Below are 21886 nucleotides of genomic sequence, written 5' to 3' on the forward strand. Positions count from 1 at the left end.
GCTCCCCTTCCAGCCTGGGCTGCTCACCGTTCCCTGAGGGGAACATGCAGGATTTCATGAGCCTCGTCCAGCCAACAGGTGCCGGCAGTAGAGCTGCAGTCGAAGGGCTGCTGTGTGTGTGTCTGTGGGGAGAACCCTCAGGAATCATCTTCAGCAAATCCAAAACACTTTTGAATAGAGCAGTATGCAAAAGATAATCTATAATAAGTAGTGTAATAATAAAAATAATGATAATAATGATAGTGATGATGATGTTAATGATATTAATGCTACGATGGCTGTTATAATAATATAATAATAATAATAATAATAATAATAATAATAATAATAGTAATCAACTTAAGGAAATGGAGATTAGGAAACAGATTCCCCCAAGTGATTGACAAGGATTTACATTGTCACAGTTTAAGTGACCAACATAGGTAGACTAATATATTTCTAATTACCCTCGTGATCATTATATTGATGAGTTAAAATAGAGGAAGCGCAAAAGTGTAGAAACAAAACCACAGGATGATAATCTTTTTGTTCAATATTTTTTGGCCCTCCGTAAATACTGGCATTTGAGAAGGGAGTTCTGTCTACATAAAGTGTGAACGTTGTACAGAAAATTTTCTTCCACATAATGGAAAACTTAATGTAAATGACACTGTTAATTCACTGTTAATTCAGTGTAAATGACACTGTTAATTCACTGTTAATTCAGTCCATTGCAAGGTGGATACATTCATGAACGACTTCCTTCTGAATTCTAAACCATCAAGGGAATCTGTTGGGAAAGATTGCCAAGGATATTCAGGGAATTGAGAAAGTGATCGAAAGTTTGCTCTTCATTTAAGAAAATGGCAGAAATCTTTTTGTTAAGTACAAACCGTAATACTTTAAGAATATTAGTACTTTGAAAATGTGCATGCCTAAAGGTACTTATAAATACACACACACACACACACCCCACTTATTCCAGCGGTCTTCCTTTTCTTTCTTTTGGAGGGGCTAAGCTAAATGTATCCTCATTACCCGAACGCTGTTTTCCTCTCTCAGCATATTTATGCATGATGCTGACAAGTAAACATATTTTAGGTAGTCTACAAATAGACCCTTCTGACCCTTATCTGGGCAGCACCCTGGATATCATGGCAGCTCAGAGTGTGAACCACGCTTCGAGAGAGTTGGAGAAGCCCGAAAAGCTGGACGGGGAAAATGCCCATCATTGTAGTGTTTGTCTCAAGAAGGTGCCTACCACCAAGAGGTTGACTTTGCACAGCACCCCAAGGTCCTGATCCTTGTGCTGAAACGGTTCTTCAGATTTCACAGGTGACAAAATGGATAAGAAAGTTCTATATCCCGGGTGCTTCGACTTGCAACCATACATGTCGCAGCAGGAGGCGGGACCACTGGATTATGTGTTCTATGCGGTGCTGGTGCACTCCGGGGGCAGTTGTCACCGACAACCCTACTTCTGTTACGTCAGAGCTGGGAACGGCCAGTGGTATAAAATGGACGATACCAAGGTCACCACCGCCTGTGACGTGGCTTCTGCCCTGAGCCAAAGTGCCTATGTCCTCTTTTACGTCCAGAAGAGTGCATTGGAAGGAGACGGTGGGGGACCGTCACCGGGAGGGGCACCGACATCCCTGGGGCTGACCCCACAGGCATGGATGCAGCCCACGGGGAACCTGGAAGAGACACCAGCATCAGAGTTCCTGGGTCGGAGGAGCACCTGGGGGAAACAGATGTTCAAGAAATCACCTTAGAGCAGTGGAGGTGCCGCCGAGAACACAACCGACCTCAGCCTGAATCCAACCACAGGAAGATCGAGTCTACCTTGCCTGCCCATGCTGTCGTGATTCACCCGTCGAAATATGGAGATGGGATGAAAATGAAACTTCCTGAACAGGAAAACTACCTGCTCAACAATCCAGCCAGAGGCACCGCACCTCAGGGACCAGTACACATCGGCCACATCCCTTGTCTCAGAGGGAAGGACAGAGCTTCCAAGAAGAAGAACGAGAATAAGCTGAGGTCTCTGGCTGCACTGCAATAAGCTCTGCTGCACATCTGCAAACACACACACTCAACACACACAGTCACACACACACTCACAAGCCCAGTCGTGTATAGGAAATTGTGTTGCAGGTGTGAATAATCTAGTCTTGTGAAAGGACTGTGTGTCTGCAGCATTCACGGGACACGATATTCAGTGGCAACTTGTGCCTCCTTCTCAGGAGTGTGGTGTACGCTGCGAAGTTACTGGAGCGGGTGGGGTTGATTACTGGGTCTGAGAACTGTCTGATGACTTTCCACTTGTGCTGCGTTTGAAGACTCATTTATTGATGGGGTGCAGGATGTCTGAATTTTTGCACTATGGAATTCTTACGAATCAGTTGAATGACTTTCCAGTATTGAACTTGGAGTGCATTAGGCAGAGATGGAGAATGGTATTTATCGGCGCCAATTTTTCTAGGGGATTCGGTGTTGCACATATTTGGCAGGTTGTCAAAAGAAGTCCGGTGGTGTGTTCTTGGTTAGCAGTGGGCTGGACAAGCTCCATAACTTTGGAGAAGAGGCATTCTCATTACAGATCTTGTGGTTTATGTACAGAGCGTGGGGGTGGTGGTAATTGTGTATATCTGAGAATGCAGCTGTGTGCATACAGCCTGGCTTGGGATAGGTTAGGGATTTCGTATTTGGAGAATGTTTGTGTTTTTTTGTGCATTTAGAGATGAGAGGTTGGGTTGGTAATCTATGTGAAGATATCCTTTGCGTTCACAGAGTTTTCCACTTAGAAAGTGTGTAGGTAAATGGTTATTTGAAAAATGGTGGCCAAAAAAACCTTTGCCTTAATGGAAAATTTTCTATAGGCACCAATGTCTTAGGAATAACATAATATAAAATTAAATGCTTTGGATATCTGTTTTTCCTGTGTCTAGGGCTACAGAATATTAATCTTTTAAAGTTGCACTGGTTACCACCTCTGTCATCAAAACTACCTGCCTTCTATCCTTAAATAAGTATTGAAGATCCTACCGAGGGTCTCCCTCCATGTATACAGGCACAAAACCTCCACTGCTTGTGCTGTCAGGCTGTCCTGGGGAGGATGGCCTTGCCCTGTCTGAGGCTCTTAAATTGAACCTCCAGGGGCCAGGAACGTCTTATGCTGGCAGTGATGACCCAGAGACCTTACCCCACCAGAACCAGCAAAGGAACGGCTCTTACTCTCCTAAAGAGGGTGGAGAGAGTAACATAGCCCTGGAGGCTCGTTGTAAATGCTACCGTCACCCAAGCAAGGAGAGTATTCTCTGAGCCCATCAGGAAGTCCTGACCTCTCCTGCCTGTGTGTTTCTCCCAGTCCGGTTCCAGCGCCGTGTGGCTGACCCCTTCCCTTGGTCATCAGCACAACACAGAGAAGTCGGGTCATTCTGGAGCCTTGTTGAAAAAAGAGGGCTTGACAATGAATGAACCGACTGTGATGGACTGAATTGTGTCCCCCCCCCCCACCCCCGCCCAGTTCACATGTTGAAGCTCAAACATTTAGTACATCAGAATGTGACTTTACACGGAGAGCTAGCAGTTAGAGCTGTGATTACCTTAATCTGGTGGCCTTATGGTGAGGCCCTAATTCAACCTGACCTGTGCCCTTAGAAGTAGGAGAAGAGACCAGGGGTCTGAGCAAGAGGAAAGGCCATGTGAGGACAGCAAGTCAGCTCCTGTCAGCTCGACATGGACGGAGGCCTTGGGGAGAAACAAACCCATCTACACCTGGATCTGGGAAATTCTGGCTCCAGGACTGTGCTACTTCCAGCAATTAGAAACCTTTATTTAGATGGAAACTAATGGGAAACTCCTTCTCGGCCTGGAAGGAATGCACTGTTTCACACTAAAGGTTTCAGAACGTATTTTCCATGTCTTTTGTCCATTCCCTCAGGAGGCAGAGACTCCACACAGGGCTCAGCTCCAGGGACCTCACGGGGCCAGGACGTGGTCAGTGAGGATGGAGGGCTTACGAATTCCTTGAAAAGAACACGTGCTACTGTATATATCTAATATCTATACAATATCACCTGTATACATTCTTTCTCATTCTTTATTTGCCACGTGTTCTATTTCACACATCTTGAGATGAGTTATAAATTCAAATACCTTTTTAAAGATGTGGATGGCATCTCATACTTTTTCAGTTTTTCTACATATATTGTCATTTCACATTTTTCATTATCTTTCTTCCCTGGGCTATTTGAAAGATTGTTTTTATTTTTGAAAGTAGGAGATTATTGAACCCGTTTTTGCTTACTCTGAGTATTTTGGGTCGAGTGTGTATAATGAGCTGTGTGCCGTCACCTGGGTAGGTGGAAGGTACGCCATCTTCTCAAAACTGACAACACGTGTTTCGATTGAGCCCCAGATCAATGCTGTCTCACTAAACCCATCCTGTGTCCTGAAACCCTGTCCCCTGTATTCGCAGGTCCAAGAATACGGAGCCCATCCCTCACAGTTCCAACCCCAGATGGCTACTGTGGCAGGCTCCTCTTCTTTAATCCTGTGATGCTCAGAGGATTCCATAGCATAGAACATCTGTCAGGGCCTATTCAGGCCCTTTGAAATGCCAGAAGTAAGGATCAATGGTGTTTTGTTTTGTGAGAATCTGTAAGAAAGTACTGGGACAGGATTGAGGTCATGAGATAAGAGAGTATAAGGAATAGGGTCAGACCCAGGTCACAAAGAGAAAGGTCATTTCAGAAGTTCCAGCAGGTCTGGGCATGGCCCCGAATGTGCCAGCTCTGTTTTCCCCGTATTTTAACAACCTTGTGCCTTCAGCCAGCACTTGCTGCCCTTGAGGTACAGGCTTCTACGGAATGAAGATGCTCTCCCCAAACAGTTGTTCTGTGTGGAGGTAGGAACGTGGTTTGCTCTTCCCGGGAAGCCCTCTCTACACAGCTCGGTGCATTTTCTTGGACCTGCTCAGGTCTCTTCCTGTTAGAGAACAGAGGCAGCATGTGACGTAGGTGATTTCACTGCCACCACCTCCAGTGGTTCTCAAACCAGATGGTATAATCATCTCCAGAGCAGCTACAATCCCAATGCCCGGGCCTCAAAACAGACAACATAAACTCGTACCTTTTGAAGTAGGATTCAGGCTTATGCACCTATTAAGATTCACCAACTGAGCCCAATGTGGCCCAGTGTGAGAATAAGGCAGCCTACACGTTATCACATCGTCCATGCAGGGGATTGACACGGTGCATTGTTAATGTGCAAGTGTTGACCCGTGGACCTGGGAGGGCCGGAGATTCTGTATTTTTAATAAGCCTTAGGTCCTCCCAAGCTCCCCTTTCCCCTCAGTTACGAAATCCATCTTAATTTTTCTTTTTTTGTTGTTGTTCTTTGGCCGCACGGCATGTGGGATCTTACTTCCCTGACCAGGGCTCGAACCCACGCCCCCTGCATTGGAAACAGGGAGTCTTAACCACTGGCCTACCAGGGAAGTCTCCACAAAATCTATCTTGAGTAAAAATAAATGTTAAGATGATCTACAAGGCTTAGAGATAAAAACCACGTACAACATGTCTTATACGGTAGAACTTTATTAAAATTGAAAGAAAATTTGAAAACAGAAAGCTTTATAGTAACATTCAATGAAACATAAGAAGCAGAGCCGTGGGAGTGTCCCCACCATGATTTACAGTGAAAGACTCCACAGAGTCCACGAGTCTCATCTCAGGACAGGACACTGCTGACCTTCTGCAAAGCACAGAGTTGGGCCCTTTAGCCAGGTTCCAAAAGTTCAGACGTTTGCACCAAATGCAGATTACTACCATAGCTTCCTTATTTATACAATAGTTAAAAGTTACTCCTAGAATTTGCCTCAATTACTTAAAATAGATTCAGACTGACAAACAACTTGCCATTCCAGTGTGATAAGTACCATCTGACGGATGACTCTAGTTCCATCAGGAGAAAGTGCAGTGCGTGCACGTGTGTGTCCCTGGGGCTTGTCTGGGTTTCCACCATCTTTTCGCCCACCAGGGGTGGGGAATCGCTGCTTCTCCAGGAACAGCTGCTCCCTGTGACTCCCCCTCCTCAGGTGCACAGTCACCTCCAGGGCACCTGGGGCTGGAGGACAAGTCTTAGTTGCCATAGGCGTGTCCCTCCCAGTCGCTGTCTTCAGAGGAAGAAGACACCTGAAGGTCATCGTAGAGGACACTCCGGGGGCCAGGGGCCCAGTGCCCCTCAGGCTTCTTGCCAGTGGGAGGGTTCTGAGCAGGAGGGGCTGACTGCTCAGGACGAGGCAAGGAGGGAGGCGCCACGTACCTGCAGCTCCACCAGCCTTCGTCTACTCTCACGAAGAGCATCCTGAGAGGCTGGCCTGGAACGTGGCTGATGGGTGGAGGATGGTCTCTGGTGCAGGCTTGGACACTATTGGGGCGAGATCTATCCAGTGGAGGTTGGAGGGCAAGGCTTTGCCCCTGGGCAGGTGACTTCCTGCTGACTTGGGGGGTCACTGTGGGTCCATGTCCAGTTGTACTGGGTGGAGGAGGGAGATTCTGGAAAGCCCCCAGATCTGCTGTCAGAGTGCTCTTCTGGGGAGTCTGGATGGGGCTGAGTCTGGGTTTCTTTGGGGGGTTCAGACATGTCTGGGTGGGGATCTGGGCAGATCTCTTGCCTGGGGCCTTGATGCTGCTTTTGGAGTCCTGGACCAAACTTCTGCTTATGAGAGACACTGCAGGGTGGGTGGATTTCCTGTCATCTTTCCTGACAGGTGACCTACTTGGGAGATCTGGATCCTGGAGGGGTTTCCTCTTGGATGCCTGGATGAGCGTGGGCATGTTTGGATGCTGTAGGAGAAGACCAAACAGAAAGGCCAGACGTGAGAATCTTCTCTCCATCCAGGAAAAATTAAAATTAACCAAAAACCATCTCATAGGAATTAATTTTATGTGATGAGATACTCAACCTCAGTGATGCTCATGAAAAAGAAAATATCACCTTGAGACATTTATACATCAAATAGGCACATAGAAAGAGTTTAACAATGTCTCCTGTTAAGTAAGTGGAAACAAGCTTTTTGTATACCCCCTTCCGAGGACTGCACACAACTCGGTGTTTTGCAGGCACTTTGGTGACAAAATAAGTTCTGATGGCCACTTTTGGAGGATGAACCACAATTTACAGATTCGTGTTCTGACTTAAAGGATCCTGCTTATGGAATGCTGCTGATAAAATCACTTCCATTTACCAAACAGCATATTCTTGCCAGCCATGCAAGTAAGAACGCAAAATCAAAGAAACCGAGGAAAGTGGCATCTGAAAAGTACTCTAAATGGTCACATTGGTTGGAAAAGAACGTGACCCGCTCCCTCCCACAGAAGGGGACTGAGGCCAATTGGGTTACCCCAGAAGGAGAAAGCGCGGGAACCAGGAGACTGACCCTCAGGTAGTGGCAGGACTCTGTCCCCTCCTTCCAGTACCGCTGCCGCCACCCTTGGGGTTTCCTGGGAAATCTCTGAAGCAGCTTCCTCTGATGCTCTTCTTTCCTGCAAAACAAACCACGTTAAGGGGCAGAAGCCCTATTTCCTTGTCACAACTGGGACCAACGGTGCTGTGGCCCAGCCCCTTTCCAAGTCCGGGGGTGACACTGGACCTGAATCCCTGTGCTTGGTGCAGACTCCTGCCCCGCTCATGTCCTTCCCCCAACTCCAGGGTTCCCTCCTGGGTTTCCCAGGAAGTCCTGTCTATTTGTCCCTATGGGTTTGGGGCCTGTCAGGTGCAAAACTGCATGTGTTCTCCACACCCCTCAGTGACTTCAAGGCATATTCTGAGCTCCTGAGTGTGGCCCCCTCGGGACATGGCTCTTGTTTCCCCATTTTCCCTGTCATTTCTAGAGATGGCTCAGCACCCAGTGTAGAGAAGGAGAGGAACCGTCTCCGCGATTTCAGCCCAAAGCTTGGGTACCACCCACCCCACTGCTCACCTTTGCCTTTCACTCTTCTCTCTCTCAGCCGTATTAGGGGTCCCGGGGGTCTGCAGGTCCTGCAGCTTCCGTGGTTCCAGGTTCTCCTTGCCGAGTTTGGAGCCCAAGGGCTGGGGGACCAGGGCCCCATGCCAGCGCTTCATGGGGCACCTGAGGCTCCTCGCTTTGTGCCCAAAGGCTCCGCAGTCCCTACACTTCACCTGTGGGCGGGGGAGAACAAGGTCAGTGAGTCAGCAGAACTCACAGGCGCATGTCCAAAGTGAACACGAGGACAGATTGAGAGGGATGAACACTGGTTCTGGAGAAAGGACAGAAGCACACGGCCCCTTAGGTGCCAGGATATTTATGATACTGTGGTGCTTCCCAAAGCCTTTACCAGGGAGCATCAAAGGAGGAAGGGCTGGTGCTCCAAGTGTGCACAGCAAGACCCCGATTGAAGGATTTGGATAAAAGCAGGCCAGACATCACACTAAGGAGGGGTCAGGTGGCCCCCGTCTCTGAACAGCCCGGTCTCCCTGGGGATGAGGTCCCAAGGCAGCTGTCTTTAGATGGGGCTGGACAAGGGAGTTATGGACCCAGGTATTCCAGGCCCAAACCCTGTTTCTGCAGTCCATGCCTCCACTTACCCTGGGATCTTCGTCCTTTGGCGGGGGAGCCACCTGCCTCCCTGCGCCCGGGTTTTTCTTCCTCACTTGCTGGGCTTGAGAGAGTTTGCAGGGACCCAGCTGTCTGTAACGACCGGCCATGTTCCCCGCCTCCTCGGTGCTTCTCGCCAATCTTAAGTTTTGGATTTCCTCTGTAAAAAGAAAGAGAAAACTGTCATATTCATACAAGTCACCGCTGCCCCCTCTACACAAATGGGGTCATGAAACCTCACGACCACTAAGGAAATCCAGGTTTCTGATACTTTGACTTCTCTGCCCAGACATTTCTCCATTCTCTCCAGAGACCTACCCACAGATGAGGGCCCTGACTTGGTTAGAAGTTTTAGGCAGACTGTGAATTTGGATTTGCATCATTGAGAGACTAAGTTAGAGACTTTGGTTACATGTATCACGATCTAATAGATAAGAGTGAGAAAAGATTTCCCCACACATACAGAAATACTTATGCTATGGAAAGGCCACATTTAATATTGACGCCCAGGTATTTGAAAATCAAACATAAGTTTGATAACTCCTTGAGAATTGGGCTCTCGCATCTGACATCAGAGAAGGCAATTCTCAAATACAAATTCACGTAACACAATAATTTTCTCCTCTGCTAGCTTAGACGGGGCACAGCGCAGGGTCTGAACTGTTTTCTGAATCCTTCACCCTCAGTGTCTCACTTTTACCTAGTTAATAAAATGTGAAATACATGTTTCAACTGAGGATGAATGAATAATTTTTTAGGTTTTCAATGCCTACAGACAATCCCACAAAGTTTTCATAACTGCTCATCCAGTGCCCCACATCAATCAGAATGCTAGGATGCTAAATGCCTTAGAATTTGAATCTTCACGTAGTAAGAGCATTCAGAAGGATATATTTTTTCAGCCTCTGTTCTCAAAACTGCTACTGAAGTTAAATGATCTAGATCATTATCTGGCACCGTACTTAAAACTCAACTCAAAATCGATGAAAGATTTGAAGATAAGACCTGAAATTGTAAAACTCCTAGAAGAAAACAAAAGATATATGCTCCTTGACATAGTTCCCCGTCAACGAAAAAAGGGATAAGGAAACGAGTATGTATATTCTATGGAAATCTATTCAGCCGTAAAAAAAAGTTGAAATCTCGTTATTTTCCAGAACATGGATAGAACTTATTGTTATGATGCTAAAGAAGAAAGCCAGAGGCTGAAGGTGAATACCAAAGGACTTCACTCATGCATAGGCTAGTAAGAACAAACAGAAAGGAAATAAACCAACAAATTGGTGAACAAACCAAATGACAAAAACAAACATATAGATTCACAGAACAGAGTAGTGGATACCAGGGAGGAAACGTCAGGGGCCAAGGCACAATGGTAAAGGTGGTCAAATGTGTAGTGACAGTGGGAGAGGAAAATTTTGGTGGTGAGCCTGTGTTAAGGTTTACAAAATTTGAAATGTAATACTGTACAAACGAAACATCTAATATTGACACCCACTGTTAACCCAATTTAAAAAATAAAATTATAAAAATAAAGACACCTTGGGACTTCCCTGGTGACGTAGTGGTTAAGAATCCACCTGCCAGTGCAGGGGACATGGGTTTGAGCCCTGGTCAGGGAAGATCCCACATGCTGCGGAGCAAGTAAGCCTATGAGCCACAACTACTGAGCCTGCGCTCTACAGCCCACGAGCCACAACTACTGAAGCCCGTGAGCCTAGAGCTGGTGCATCGCAACAAGAGAAGCCACCGCAATGAGAAGCCCACGCACTGCAACGAAGAGTATCCCCCACTCACCGCAGCTAGAGAAAAGCCCGCACACAGGAACAAAGACCCAACACAGCCAAAAATAAATTAAAAAAAAAAAAAAAAAAGACACCTTACCCTATTGCCAGGCCAAATCACTACATATCTTCACTATGGACTTCTTGTTCTGAGGGATATGCTGAACACAAATTTAAAGCAAACGATCCTGAAGTCCAGCTGTGCTCCTCCTCTCTGTCAGGAGAGTATCAGGGAGGTGGGTGGAGGAATGCAGCTTTGAAGGGGGCTGAGGACGGGTCAAGGGGGACCTTCCTTTCCTAGCTGACCTGATACTCCTCCAAGGTCGCATGACCTTGTTAAGCGTTGCTTAACCAACCAACGTCATCTGTCACCTTTGGTCTAACCACGTCTGAAGACATGTTAAGAGAAAGAAATAATTCGTGACTTCACTCACGTGTGGAACACAAAAAACTAACAAACAAAAAGAAAATAAGTAAAAACAACTTTCAGGAAGAAAAAAATTGACACGATAACAAATACAAAGATACACAGACCTGAGTAGTGGAAATCAGAGGAGAAGCCACGGGCAGAGGCAAAATGGACAAAATGGGGCAGCTAGATGGTGACAGAGGAAAAAACTGCAGTTTTGGTGCTGAGAAGGTGTATGGTACACAGAAACTGAAATGCGTTGCTGTGCACATAAAACTTACTAACATTATAATGGAATGATACCTAAGTTAAAAAAAATTTTTAATTAAATTAAAAAGAAATTAAAGAATCGATACTCAACTGCCTAAAGCCACATCACTACGTAATTTTATTCTTGTCCTGTTTCCTTGAGGGACTAGCTGAACACCAAATGTAAATCACACAACATGAAACTCAGCTGGATACCTCTCCTCTGTCAGTAGATGCTCAGAATGGTGGGTGCTGGACACTCTCCACCTGAGGAGATGCAGCTTTGTGGGTGGCTGAGGAAGGAATTTCCCTTTCCTGCTGACTTTATACTACTCTAAGGTCACGTGACCTTGATGAGGTTTTTTTTTTTTTTTTTTTTAAACCAATCAACATTATGTATCACCTTGTATTTATCAATGTCTTGATACATTTAGAAAAGAGAAATATCTTATGAATTCACTTATATGTGGAACACTAAACACAAATTAAAAAAGCAAATAAGTAAAAAAAGATTAAAGAGGAAAACAAATGACACAAAAACAAACACATATATTCACAGAACAGAGCAGTGCATATCAGAGGGTAGGTTCAGGGGGTTGGCCAGTGAGTAAAAAAACTTAAGTTTTTGGTGCTAAGCAATTTAATGGTATACTGGGGTTGAAATACATTTTTGTGCACGTAAAACTTACCTAACATTTTGACCGAATGATACCCTACAAAAATAGTTAAATTAAAAGATTAAAGCATCTGCACCCCATTGCTTAAACCACATCAGTACATATTTTGTCTACTGTCAGATTTCTCTGACAGACAAGCTGAGCACCAAATTTAAATCAAACAACCTGAATCTCAGCTGTGTACCTCTTATCTGTCAGTAGATGCTCAGAATGGTGGGTGCTGGATACTCTGTGTACCTTTGAAGGGGGCTGAGGACAGGTCAGTGGGGGAACTTCACTGTCACTCTGCCTTTGAGTCTGCTCCCAGGTCACATGACCTTGATGAGGTTTTTCTTAACCAATCAAGGTTACGTATCACCTTTACTCTAATAATGTCTTGAAGACACATTTAGAAAAGACAGATACCTTACGACTTCACTCATATGTGGAACACTGTATACAAACAAAAAGCAAATAAGTAAAAAAATTAAAGAAGAAAGTAAATGACACAAAAACAAACACATATATACACACAACAGGGTAGTGGATATCAGAGGGTAGCAGCAGGGGGATGGCCAATGAGTAAAATGGGTCCACAGGATGGCAAAAGAAAAAACCTAACTTTTTGGTGCTGATCAGTTTTATGGCATACTGGAGTTGAAATATATTTTTATACATATAAAACATGTAACATCATAACCCAATGATACCATAGAAAAATAATTACATTAAAAATTAAATTATCCATGACTCATTGCCTATAGCCACATCTATACATATTTTGTCTAGAGTCCTGTTTCTCTAGGGGATACGTTGAACACCAAATAAAATCAAACAACCTGAAATCCAGCCTGGTACAGGAGTTGAAATATATTGTCATACACATAAAACTTATCTAATATTATAACCAAAAAATACCTCATTAAAAAAGTCTACTGAACAATAAATTGAAAAGAAATTAAAGAATCCATATCCTTTGCCCATAGCCACATCATTATCTTTACCACTACCCTGTTACCTGAGGAACAAGATGAATACCAAATATACAGCAAATCAACCTGAAATCCAGCTGGGTACTTCCTGTTGGTAGATCATCAGACATATGTGTGCTGGACAAACTCCACTGGACACAGTGTGGGTTCCAAGGTGCCTGAGGAAGGGTCCATGGGAGAAGGGTCCTTTTCTTGCTTACTGTTATACTACTCCAGGTCACGTGACCCTGTTAAGACATTTGTAGCCAAGGAAAGATATCAATGCCCTTTTTTCTTACCCTGTGTCTAAGGAAGGTTTATACATTATGATATATTGTTATCATGCATTTTAAAACTAGAGGGACACCTGTACATACTTTTAAGAATAATTATGATCTGAAAGAAAATTAAACATTTTTGCATATGCTTATTTTTTCTGAGAATTTTTACTGTGGTAAAACATGCATGACATAAAATTTACTATTTAATCACAATGAGGTGAGTCCTATGGCATCAAGTACGCTCATGTTATCCTGCAGCCATCAACACCATCCATGTCCTGATAAAAAATAGATAGGAAAAAGAAAGGTAACATTTCCCCACATGGAACAAATAATTATCCGATGAGAAAGCTGCATTTAATATTGTGGTACATGCATTTGAAAATCAAAGGAAGCTATGCTTACTTCTTGAAAATTCGACTTTCCCATCGGACATCAGAGCAGGCCATTTTCAAGTACAAATTCACTTAGGAGAAACATTTTCTCCTCTATTAAACTAGAAGCTTCACAGCTGAGCTTTAAATCTTTTCAGTGTTTCTTTTTTATCTAATTTCTGTTAATGGAAGACAAAGAGGTTTCAGCTAATAATGAACAGATCCATTATTTAGGCTTTCAATGCCTATAGAAAATCCCACCTTGTTTTGATAACTGCTGTTTCAGTTCCCCACATAAATCAAAATGCTAATTTACATGCCCTCTGAATTTTCATCTTCTTGTAATAAATAGTGTGAAGAACGATGTATTGTATCAGTTTCTGTTTTCAGAATTACCCTTAAAAATAAAGAATCCAGGTCACGAACTCATGCCATACACAAACCTGAACTCAAAACGCATGAAATACTTGAATAAAAGACCTGAAATTATAAAAATGCTAGAAGAAAACAGCGACAGTACACTCCTTGAGATAGGTGGTCATCAATGGAAAAACAGATAAAGAAGAGGTAGTAGGTATTTAATGGAACACTATTCAGTCATAAAACACATGAAATTTGCCATTTTCCACAACATGGTGGGACCTGGAGGGTATCATGCTAACAACGTAAGACAGGCAGAAAAGACAAACACCTTGTGACTTTACCCGTATGTGGAATACAAAAATATTACAAGAAAAAATAAAGAAAGAAAAAAATTAATGATGAAACCAAAGGGCACCAAAACAAACACATAGATGCACAAGACAGAATACTGGAAACCAGAGGGGAAGTGGCAGGCGGAAGGCCCAATGGGTAAAATGGGTCCACAGGATGGTAACAGACAGAAACCAAATGTTTGGTCCTGAGCAGGTGCGTGGTGTACAGGAGTTGAAATATATTGTTTTGTTTTTAACAATTCATGTTTTTTTAAAATATCTTTATTGGAGTATAATTGCTTTACAATGGTGTGTTAGTTTCTGCTTTATAGAAATATACTGTGTAAACATAAAACTTATCTAATATTATAACTGAATGATACCTCAGTAAAAAAAAGAAAAACAATAGAAATGTAAATTTTAAAAAAGAATCTTTACCCCATTGCCTAAAGCCATATTACTACATATTTTGACCACTGTCCTATTTCTCTGGGGGATTAACTGAACACCAAATTTACTTCAAACCAACCTGAAATCCAGCCGTGCTCCTCCTGTCAGTAGAATCTCAGAAAAGTGGGTGCTGGACAAACCCCACTGGACGAGATGCAGCTTCCAAGGTGGCTGAGGAAGGGTCCATTGGGAAAGTTTTCTTTCCGAGCTGACTTTTATGCTGTTTCAAGCTCACAGGACCTTGTTAAGCCTTTCATACCCAAGGAAAGAAATCTGTCACAACAGATAGACAATAGAATTGGTTGCTCATCCTCCTTACACAAGATTGTTTTCCACCCTGACTGTTCCCCAGAATCCCTTGTGGAGATTTGAAAAGTAACGATGGGTCAGTATCATCTTTGTATGTGTTCCTCTAAGGGGACTCAGGCCTGTAGTTTGGGAATTGTGCTACTTTGTGCTACAAGAACACAAGTTATCCCAGTAGATATCCTGGAAGAATTTCCCTTGAGATTTATGTTCAATATTGATGTGTGTCAAAGGATAACATTCCAAGTCCTGCACAAAATGGGGAGATCTCCTTTGTGAGAACATTCATTTTTTCTTCTGGAACAGTACATTGCACAAATTATTTTAAAAACTGGCTTGCGTGATGGCTGATAGTTTCAGGCATTTTTTAATCCTGGAGGTTTATTCCATGAGCTTATGCGGGGTTAACGAGGCTGGGTTCCTCTTTAGTGAGACTGCTGGATGCATAATTCAGGAATCAGCTGAATAAGATAGAGAGTATGATCGTGGAAGGAACTCTTCATCCACGTAGCTCAATTCAGAGGTTTGGGGACAAAATAACAAAGAGATTTCTGAGGTCTGGGAGGGCAGACATGCCTGTCTCTCTAGCCCCAGGTGGTTTCCATCTGCAGACATAGGTTGAGGGGCCTCAAAAAGTGTAGGACTAGATAGATGTCTTTGAGACTTCCCCATGACCTTGCCTGACCAGGGTCGTGACATTCTGGGAAACATGACCAGTGGAGCTGAAGGTCAGAGCTATGTCACCACCAGGGCCTGAAAGGGTAGATGGGGTTGAGAGACGTTGGAATAAGTGGAGCTGAGTTGTGTGGAAAGAGCTGTTGAGAAAGGAGACACTCAGAGTGGGGCTGAGTCTCTGCCTGCTTTCCAAGGGTGCATACCTGAATCCCTGTGTTTACAGGGGCACAAAGAAAATCAGACACCAACACTTAGCTCCCTTAGCCACAGACTTTATTGTTTGAATATTTGCAACTATTATTCTATACACAAATTTTAATTTCTTCCAAACTCTACATTCTATATTGCTAGATCACTTCACTCTCCTTTTTATGCCACATTTTCATGAAGAGGTATTTCGCCAAATCACAATTTGCCTGACTGTATGTTAAAGGATTCTTTTAGAGGCTCCTTCTCCCACATACTCAGTCATTTATTTCTGATATGAAATCTAGCTATAGCTCCATTTTGATTTTTAGGATTGCTGCATCCTCAGTGTGAGAATTTAATGTTGACTAAGAAATAAGTGACCACTGAAAACTTCCCTTCCTTCAGAACACTGAAGGTGTAATGTACAGTCTGAGCACACATGTACCAGAGAGGTTGCTCTATGAATAAAAAATTTCTCATGACCTTACATTGAATAACTTCTCCAGTACGAATTATTTATAAGTATGCTTTGCTGTTGCTCAGCATACTTTCGTATTTCTCAAGAGTCTTCATCTTTGTTCTTGATTTAGTGTTTATTCTTTCGCTGAGTTTCTTGTGCACATCAAGGCTGGTGCTTGGTTGAATGTTTATTAACAGTTATTATAGTCTTAGTGGTTCTCCACTGGGAGTTGGCTAATGTTGACCAATAATTATCAAAGAAGAACTAGGGGTTGGTTATCCTATGCTCAAGTCTTCTAGGGCAGGGGTCCCCAACCCCCAGACCATGGACCAGTACTGGTCTGTGGCCTATTAGGAACTAGGCTGCACAGCAGGAGGTGAGCGGCAGGCAAGCAAGCAAAGGTTCATCTGCTGCTCCCCATAGCTCACATTACCACCTGAACCGTCCCCGTAGCCCCCAATCTGTGGGAAAATTGTCTTCCACGAAAGTGGTCCCTGGTGCCAGAAAGGCTTGGGACCACTGCTCTAGGGTCTTTAGAGTTGGGAGCTGTTGCTAAAAACACCCATATTGTATTTACAGAGTGAGTTCTGTTAAGTTACCTGAGGTCAGGCCAATGACTAAAGGCTTTGCCACAGAGACAGGGCACATATGGATCCACATCCACAGGTGATGCCTGTCTGGACTGAGGAGTGTGATGCCTGAACGAGTGTCCATATTGATTACAGACAGAGTTTCTTTAGTGGGTGTGAACCTTGGTGTGGTTAAATGCTAAAGCTATGGCTGGTGTTCCATCCACATTCCTCACATGTATGATGCCATGTCATCTCAGGTCAGAACGTCTACTGAGGGCCCTCCTGACTTTCTCTCCAGTGCTGAGTTCCCTCATGTCGTCTAAGGGAAGAGCCGTGACTGAAGCATTTCCCACACCACTGACATTCATAGGGCTGCTCTCCAACGTGGGTTCTCTCATGTCTTCTCAGGTTTGCATATTGACTGAAAGCATTCCCACACTGCTGACATTTATAGGGTTTCTCTCCTGTGTGGATCCTTTTGTGCCGAGTCAATTCAGAACTGTGACTGAAGGCCTTCCCACACAGAAGACATACGTGTGGTTTCTCTCCAGTGTGGATTCTCTTGTGCTGACTAAGTCCAGAGCTCTGACTAAAGGCTTTCCCACACTGATGACATTCATAGTGCTTCTCTCTGGAATGGATTTTCTTATGTTTTCTAAGGTAAGAGATTTGATTAAAAGTTTTCTCACATAGACGGCATTTATATGGCTTCTCTCCTGTGTGAGTTTTCTCATGTTCTTTCAGGTAGGAACTTTGACTGAAGACTTTCCCACACACATGACATTTATATGGTTTCTCTCCAGTGTGGATCCACTTGTGATTTCTAAGGTCAGAACTTTGCAGAAAGCCACGTCCACAGAGATGACATTTATATGGTTTCTCTCCAGTATGAATCATCTTGTGTCGTCTGAGACAAGAGGAATTACTAAAGTCTTTCCCACAGAGAGGACATTCACATGATTTACCTCTAGTGTGAATGTGATCCTGTCCGTCAAGGAATGACCCTTGACTAAGTGAATTTCCACACTGTTTGCTGACATTACGTTTCCTCCCTAAGTGAATTGATAAATGTTTAGGTGAAGATCTAGGAGTAAATTCATCACTCAAATCAGTCCATCCAACAGGATCCCCTTGCATGTGAGGAACCTGTTTTGGGAAGGAGATATGAGTCTGTTACTGGTTCACCCACATCCATGCAGACACTCATGCCTCTACATTTACACCCTAGAGCATCAGTTGTTAATAGTCTCCTGTTAAAATGTTTCCAGTGTCAGTTGCATACACATGTTGTGTTACTCCCCTGCAGGCACAAACATTCTTTTATTGTTTCCCAACCCAGATATCAGATTAATTTTGAAGACTTCAGTCTGCTGTAAAGACTATGAGATGAGCAATGTTTGTGCAACTGCCTTTTTTTCTTAGGTCTCATGTTGTCGTTTTGAGCTCATATTAATTTCTTAACTGATTTCAGCCTATCCAAAAATATTCCCAGAAAGAGGTCAATCTCCACTTAATTACATACAAGCAATTGTGCTCAATTGCCAACTTATCTCACTGCCAGGTCCTTCATTTGGATGACTGTTGTTCTACCCATGAAACTTACCATTGGCATGGTGGCAGATATGTGCTTCCTGTAGACACTTTGCGTGAATATCATTTCTTGTCTAAGTGGACTTTCACCGTCTAAAGAAATGGAAAAAATATAGATTTTAGAATGGCATTAGGGAAATAGAAATGTAAACAAACACCAAGGTCCATGTGAGTATCTTTCAAAAGTTGGCACTTAGTTGGAGAAACAATGTATAATAAAGAAATACTCAAGGTAGTAGAAATACTTTAAAAGTCATTGTCTATTAGAAAAAAACAGGATTAAAATATAAAAATGTAATGTGGTGGAGAGACATTGGGTCAGCAAATGATGCAAAACACATTAAATGGGAGGATCAGGACAAGAATCACTGTGTGAAAGTTTAACTGCAGTAAGTCCACAAGCACCCTTTTCCCTAAAGAATAGAAAATGGCAGGAAGTAATATGAATTTTCATTGCTAGATGCAAAGAATGATAACAACATGAAGAATTTCAGCCCAATGTCTTCACCTCCAGTTTAGAATATATCGCTCACTTCATAAAACTTTCATTTGGTGTTTCCAAGGACTTAGCACACTGACTGAAACTTTCTTGCAGTGAAGCACAGGCCCCTGATTCTTACCTGGACTCTGGCCTTGGAGGCATCCTGTTGCTTCACTCCACAGCTCTTTTCCTTGTTTGAGCTGGGAAATCACATCTGATTTGCTGATCTGATACCCTGTTTGATTTGAAAAAGAAAAAAAAAGTGTTGGATTTTGAGTCTGAGCTAATTACCCTTTGCTGTGCTCAAGTCCAGGGTAAGGGAAAGAGGAAAATAAAGAGATAACTGAAGGTCAGTGCAGGCAACAACATCTTCAACAGACAAAACAGTGAAGGTCCTTCAGCAGACCAGGAGGAAATCCAGAGCAGCAGCAAACACAATGAGGTCCTCTAGCGGCTGATGCCTGTGCACAAGTTCAAAGAGGGCTTACAGAATCCTCAGTGTTTTCCAAATGGGAAAGATTAAAAGACTGTACAGTGGGCTGAATATTACTTTCACACAGGAGCCAGTGAGGATATACCTTACAGGAATCATCAAAATTATGTCATACACACAACTCTGGTCTCAAGCCTTCATGGAATGACTAGAACAGAAAAATCATTTTTAAAATATTTGATCCATTTACTTCTGCATTAAAGTATCCATTGAATCCCCAGTTCTGTTCTGAGTGTAAACACTGAGTAGCAACAAAGGTATGAAATGTGGCCAAGATTACCTTCCAGTGTAGTAATGAAAAGTGCAATGAAAAGAAACGCCTTCGTTTTAAGTAGTTATGAGGACTATCAAAGAATCAGGAAGGACTTGGAGTGGGACACAGGGAAGCTGATCTAAATGCTTGTTCAGTGAGTGAATGAATAGAGTGAACACACGTGCACCTACATCCGTGTTGACAGACTCACCTACGGAGACCAGGTGGGTGATATTTTCCAGCATCACATTTCTGAACAGGTTTCTCTGGGATGTGTCCAGCAGCACCCACTCTTCCTGGGTGAAGTTGATCGCTACATCTTCAAACGTCACTGATTCCTAAAACATCAGGGATGTTCTGGTTTAGACAGAGCAGTCCCTACCACTGTCTAGGGTGGGAGTGTTGAGATGAGGAAGTGATGGGGTCTGGGTGGATAAAGGATCATGCTCTGTGTGGGGTTCCCCTCAGTTCCCTGTCAGCGCTGAGCTGGTGTCTGCCTTTCAGGTACATTCACAGACAACTACACACTCTGACATCATGAAGCTTTATTTCACAGAAATAGCACATGAAGTGTGTTATAATACACCAGGGAAGTTTTTCAATAACCAGGTAATTAGGACTTTCAGACAGATGATTATAAAATATTCACTTGAAAATTCATAACCCAATCTCTCTTCCCTATTAATTTCAAGGAACTCTACAGATTCATGACAAGACAAAAAATAACCATGATGGGCTACTTTGAAAACGTGACTATTGGTTTAAATTATGTCCCTAGAGGAACCTTTGATTCTCCAAATAGAAACTGCTTTCATTACTTCTTATGAGTGTTGAATCATCCAATATATTATTGTATGAAGGGTTTGCTGTCTAGCAAACCTGGGTTAAATACAAAACATTATTCTGCTAATCATGCCAATGTCAGGGAACCATGAAGGGATCCTTCATGTTCCTCAGAACTGAGCAAGATTCATGCAGAACTTGGTACCAATAGGTACTCTCTTTCTCAACACTACAGGTCTCAGGTGTTCATAACAAACTCTGAGGTCAGATGGTTCAGCAGAATAAGCCGGGGACTCGGGTGGCTGGAGTCAAGGACAGACCTAGCCTGACCATCGCTGTGGCGTGAGGACTTCCACTCTCAACATTTTCAGGGACCTTGACCTTAGTTATCACTGTTTCTCTTGTAATCTAATGTCATCTCCACGCTGAGGGATGAAAGAAGCCTAGTGAATGGTTTTGTTTTCTCCAATTTTTCAAAAATCTATGAGAGAACCTAATTTTATTCTACCTACTGTACTGTTTCTCCTTTCTGTGCAGCACAGTTAAGAAAATACTCCTCCCTACACATTCCTCCCAGTTATCGAATATGAATAAAAGCTTAATTACTAAGAGGTGGAATGTGTGAATGAGGGAACGATTGCTAATGGCACTCGGGGTGTAGCTTCAGGAGAAGGAGGCGTCGCTACTCACCAGAGGCTCCATTGTCAACAACTCAGCCGCCAGGAGTCTTTCTCCGGATTTCACTCACAGCCAATCCAAGCACTGAGCAGGCAAATCTGAGGATGGAGAAGAAACCGTGAGACTCCAGTCTTGTGCACAACTTCCAGAAGAAGCCATGAGACTCCAGTCCTGTGCACAACTTCCAGACCCACCTGAATTGGAGCCCCCCACCTCCACCTGGGTGTGACCCCAGCCCAGCAAACGGAAACCAGTGGTGCATCCTAAGAACACGGTGCGGCCTCTCCTCTCCCAGATCCCATGTAAGAAGCTAGAGCTGTGGTTGCTAATACAGAAAGTCAAAGTTCAGAGAGTTTGCAAATAAGAATGTGCTAAGCACTGATTTTGTGTGTTCAGCGGCCTAGGGCATCCAGAAGCATTCAATGTCCTCCTTGATTCAAACCCTCAGGAACCCTGACTCATGCCAGAGTAGAGTTTGGTTTCCTCCTGTAGGAAACCCTGGAAATCCCCAGATCATTCTCTTCCCTTATGCACCCACAGTGGTTCTCCAACACCCCGGGCAGCCCTCTGGAACCTCACTGCCTTCCAGCTCTCCCTCAACCCTGACTTTTAGTTCTGTCCCCCATCTACATGGATATTAATCAGCCAAGGACCTATTTCAGGATGCAGTTAAACCAAGGGCTTATTCCACTTGGAGGGACCGTGACACCCACCCTGCCAGCCTAGTCCTTAACATCCGCTGCTCCAGAAAGTAGCAGGAGCACACGAGTCATAGTGTTACGGTCATGGACTGTCTCAACCCTCTCGGTCAAGGATGCTCAGAAATATAAAATGACTGAGGTTTTGGAGGAAATTGGTTTATTTACCAATTTACAAATGACACACAGAGGTTCCAAAAACTTGAGTATAAGACAAGAGTTACACATCTACAA

The 21886-nt window shown here is 43.6% G+C and overlaps 1 protein-coding gene and 1 long non-coding RNA gene across 2 annotated transcripts in view; one reads left to right on the forward strand and one right to left on the reverse strand.

The window, feature by feature from the left end:
• Positions 1–21886, forward strand: part of LOC137756013 (uncharacterized) — a 158864-nt gene that overhangs the window by 59286 nt on the left and 77692 nt on the right. The gene's annotated exons all lie outside the window — the stretch shown is intronic.
• LOC137756085 (zinc finger protein 596-like) lies at positions 16944–20978 on the reverse strand. The gene is made up of 5 exons (XM_068532357.1): positions 20967–20978; positions 19705–19831; positions 18887–18982; positions 18280–18359; positions 16944–17822 (listed from the first exon to the last, which is right to left on the reverse strand). The coding sequence occupies exons 1-5, from the start codon at positions 20976–20978 to the stop codon at positions 16944–16946; spliced, it is 1194 nt and encodes a 397-aa protein (XP_068388458.1).

The sequence above is a fragment of the Eschrichtius robustus genome, chromosome 21 (genome assembly GCF_028021215.1).
Source record: "Eschrichtius robustus isolate mEscRob2 chromosome 21, mEscRob2.pri, whole genome shotgun sequence".
NCBI classification, from domain to species: Eukaryota; Metazoa; Chordata; class Mammalia; order Artiodactyla; family Eschrichtiidae; genus Eschrichtius; species Eschrichtius robustus.